The sequence below is a fragment of the Petaurus breviceps genome, unplaced genomic scaffold (assembly GCF_028583685.1).
Source record: "Petaurus breviceps papuanus isolate PSGF00001 unplaced genomic scaffold, PetGlider_PUasm1.0 400, whole genome shotgun sequence".
NCBI classification, from domain to species: domain Eukaryota; kingdom Metazoa; phylum Chordata; class Mammalia; order Diprotodontia; family Petauridae; genus Petaurus; species Petaurus breviceps.
Window position 1 is genome coordinate 1,449,318 of NW_027186316.1, and position 3,360 is coordinate 1,452,677.

The 3,360-nt window shown below is 49.5% G+C and overlaps 1 protein-coding gene across 4 annotated transcripts in view; it reads left to right on the top strand.

Moving 5' to 3' along the window:
- HEPH (hephaestin) overlaps positions 1 to 3,360 on the top strand; it is a 68,597-nt gene that overhangs the window by 56,880 nt on the left and 8,357 nt on the right. For all 4 annotated transcript variants that reach the window (XM_069100401.1, XM_069100403.1, XM_069100404.1 and 1 more), the window contains 2 exons: positions 1,063 to 1,169; positions 1,916 to 2,141. In XM_069100401.1, coding sequence (XP_068956502.1) covers positions 1,063 to 1,169; positions 1,916 to 2,141 — 333 coding nt within the window. The remainder of the gene's footprint in view (positions 1 to 1,062; positions 1,170 to 1,915; positions 2,142 to 3,360) is intronic.

Sequence of the window (3,360 nt, forward strand, 5' to 3'; positions counted from 1 at the left end):
TCTCTCTCTCTCTCTCTCTCTCTCTCTCTCTCTCTCTCTCTCTCTCTGTATATGTGTCTCCTCTCTTCTCTCCCTTTCTGTCTCCTCTTCTCTCTTTTTCTCTCTCTATCTTTTTGTCTGTCTCTCCTGATCTCTCTCTCCCCCCTCTCTCTCTCACACACACATACATACATACACACATCATAATACATATGTATATATAGCTATATGTACATGTCTCCACCACTAGAATGTAAGCACCTTGAGGACAGGGGCTGTCTTTCCTTTCCCTTGGCTCATCAGTGCTTCTGGATTGAGTAACTGATGGCCTATTCTGGATAGGAGTTTACTGAATAAATATTATGTATAAGACCATGGCATCAGGATCATTGCAAACTAAGAAAGGAAGACCTGGGTTTGAATCCTGCCTAAAACACTTTCTGCTTCTGGGACCTCTGAGCATGCTATTTAAGTTTCCTTTTGAGCTTCAGGAGGATCTCTAAGGCTCAAGGCGCATTCTGTATGCTGTGGAGGGATTTTCTACCCTGGAAGTTCCAGCATCTGGGAAATCGTAGATCCTTGGCATGTTGATTTACATATGACATACTGTTCTGAAAATAGAAAAACAAAACTGAAGGACAGTATGGGCCCTCTACATTCTGTCGGAAAAGGAAGCACATGTGTGCATGTGCACACACACACACACACACACACCTAGTCTAGCAGGGTAGAGAGTCAGGAAGACCTTTCTTTAAGTCCTTACTTTGATACAGATTGACTGTGTAGTTGATATCTGCATGATTTATAAGCTCTGTTAGGAGGCTGGGGGTGGGAGAGGGGAGAGAACTATAGCCTAGAGTAGTCAGGGTGGGCTTCCTGGTGGCTGTGGGCCTTGAAGGACAGGTACAATTTGGGAGAGGGAGAGTGACCAGAAGGGCTTTCCAGAAGAAGAAAGGACATGATGGCAGTGAGCCTGGCTTGTTGGAGTGTTTGGCAGAGTCCTGGATGTGGCCCAGGGGGGCCTGGGTGTGGAAGGACCTGCTGGCCAAGCTTTGCTGGAGAGTTCTCCCTGCCTCTGTCCAGGGGAGGTCATCGTGTACCAGTGGAGCATCCCTGAACAATCTGGCCCCGGGCCTAATGACTCAGCTTGCATCCCTTGGATCTATTACTCTGCTGTGGATCCCATCAAGGTAAAGTTTGACCTGGCCCTCTGTAAGGACGGGGTGGGGCAGGGGCGCATGAGCCCTCCTGATCACAGGCTGCTGGAATGCCTTTGGCTGCCTGGGTGGTTTGGATATTCTGAACTCCAGGATTTTCTTCTGCATTGAAGACATCTGGAGACCTGGGTTCTCTGTCCAGCTCTGCCTCTGACTTGGGAAGGTCCCTGGCCTCAGTGTTTAGCTAAAGTGAGAGTCTGTGCCCCTCTTGGAGCAGAGCCTGTCAAAGCAGACCAGGGAAGCAGAGGACCAAGAACTAGAAGGGACCCTTCACTTGATGTGGTCGAGAACCCTAGGCCTAGATCTCAGAGGCCAGCCCACTCACCTTACAGAGGAAGACATTGATGTTCAAGGAGGTTATACCCATATATGACCTGAGAGCTGCAGGGGACCTCAGGGGCCATCTAGTCCAGCCCTCTCATTTTACAGAAAAGGAAACTGAGGTTTAGAGAGAAGTGATTTGCCTAAAGTCACTCACAGGATCTTAGCTCTAAAGCCAGTAGGATTCTTGGAGGCCATGGAGTCCAACCCTCTGATTTTACAGAGGAGGAAAGGAAACTAAGGCCCAGAGGAAAAGGTGCCTGCCCAAGGTCAGACAGAGAGTGAGTAGCAGCAGTTATCCTAATGCCATGAGCACCCCCACTTGTCCCAAGTTCTCCTGTTCCCCTCCAGACCTTAGGGGTGAGGGGCATCCCCAGCCCTCTTATTTTCTCTTCTAGGATATGTACAGTGGCCTGGTAGGGCCCCTGGTTATCTGCCGGAAGGGAACACTCAAGGCCACGGGGGCCCGAAGCGATGTGGACCGGGATTTTGCCCTACTGTTCCTGATCTTTGATGAGAACCAGTCTTGGTACCTGAAAGAGAACGTGGCAGCCCACAGACCCCAAGATTCAGGCCACAGCAACCTGCAAGATGAGACCTTCCTAGAAAGCAACAAGATGCATGGTTTGTGGGCCCCAGTATGTGCAGTGAGGGGTGGGGCCTGGCAGGGAGAGGACCCCTCTGCGCACCCTGGCTGGAGGCATGCTTCTGCTTCCTCATACCCACTCATGTGCACTAACTGGAGAACCACAGGAAGACAGGAGGAAAAGATCTCAGTCCTAGAGTACTCAAGTTATAAGGGTCCTTGGGACCAACTAGTCTAATTCACACATTTGACAGAGGAGGAAACTGAGGCCTGGAGAAGGGAAGGAAGTTACCCAGGGTCCCACATGGGCTCCCAGATAGAGGGCTGCAAAGGTTCTCAGGGGCCAGCTAGTCCAAATCCTTCTCATTCCAGAGGAGGAAACAGAAGTCAGGTGACTTGTCCAAACAGCTTCATAATCTACAAAGCTCTGATTAGAACCCAGGTCTCATGATTCCCAGCCCCGTTCTATTTCCACTGGGCTGTATAGCCGATGTTGGAAGCTCTGTGGTATGTGCCCTCGGAGCTTAGAGTCTGATTGGAGAAGACAACAAGCAAGGGTGGGGAGGGGCCTCATGAATGAATGAATCCCGTGGACCAAGCACACTGCTAAGTCCTGGCGATTCACAAACCAAAGCAAGGGCTTAGACACTGCCATTCTCTGCAGGGGAGAGCACACCCAAAGAAAAGAGTGGTCATGGAAGGGAGGTTTAGTCTGGTGGTGAGGAGGAGGTCACAGGGATGATGTGGCCCTTCCCAAAGGGATGCTAGAGTTGGTTTGATTGCTAAGTGTTGAGAAGATAGCACTGGTGTGATTAGAAGAGGCCCTTTAGACCTAATAATGTGCCGGGGAGGACAAAACACTGGATTTGGATTCTGAGGGCCTGGGTTCAAATCCTAGCTCTGCCATTTATTACCTGTATAAGACCCATGTAAAATGAAGGGCCTTTCCAGCTCTAAATCCATGATCCCCATTTTGTACATGTCGCATCTGAGGCTTAGAGATACTGAGGGACTTAGTTGGGATTTGAACCCATATTCTTTGACTCTAAATCCAATGCTCTGCTGCCTCAGGAGGTGAACAGTTGGGCAGGGCATTCACTCATTCATTCACTCATCCCTCCATCCATCCATCCATCCATCCATCCATCCATCCATCCATCCTTCCATCCATCCATCCATCCATCCATCCATCCATCCATCTATCCATTCATTCATTCATTCATTCATTCATTCATTCATTCATTCATTCATTCATTC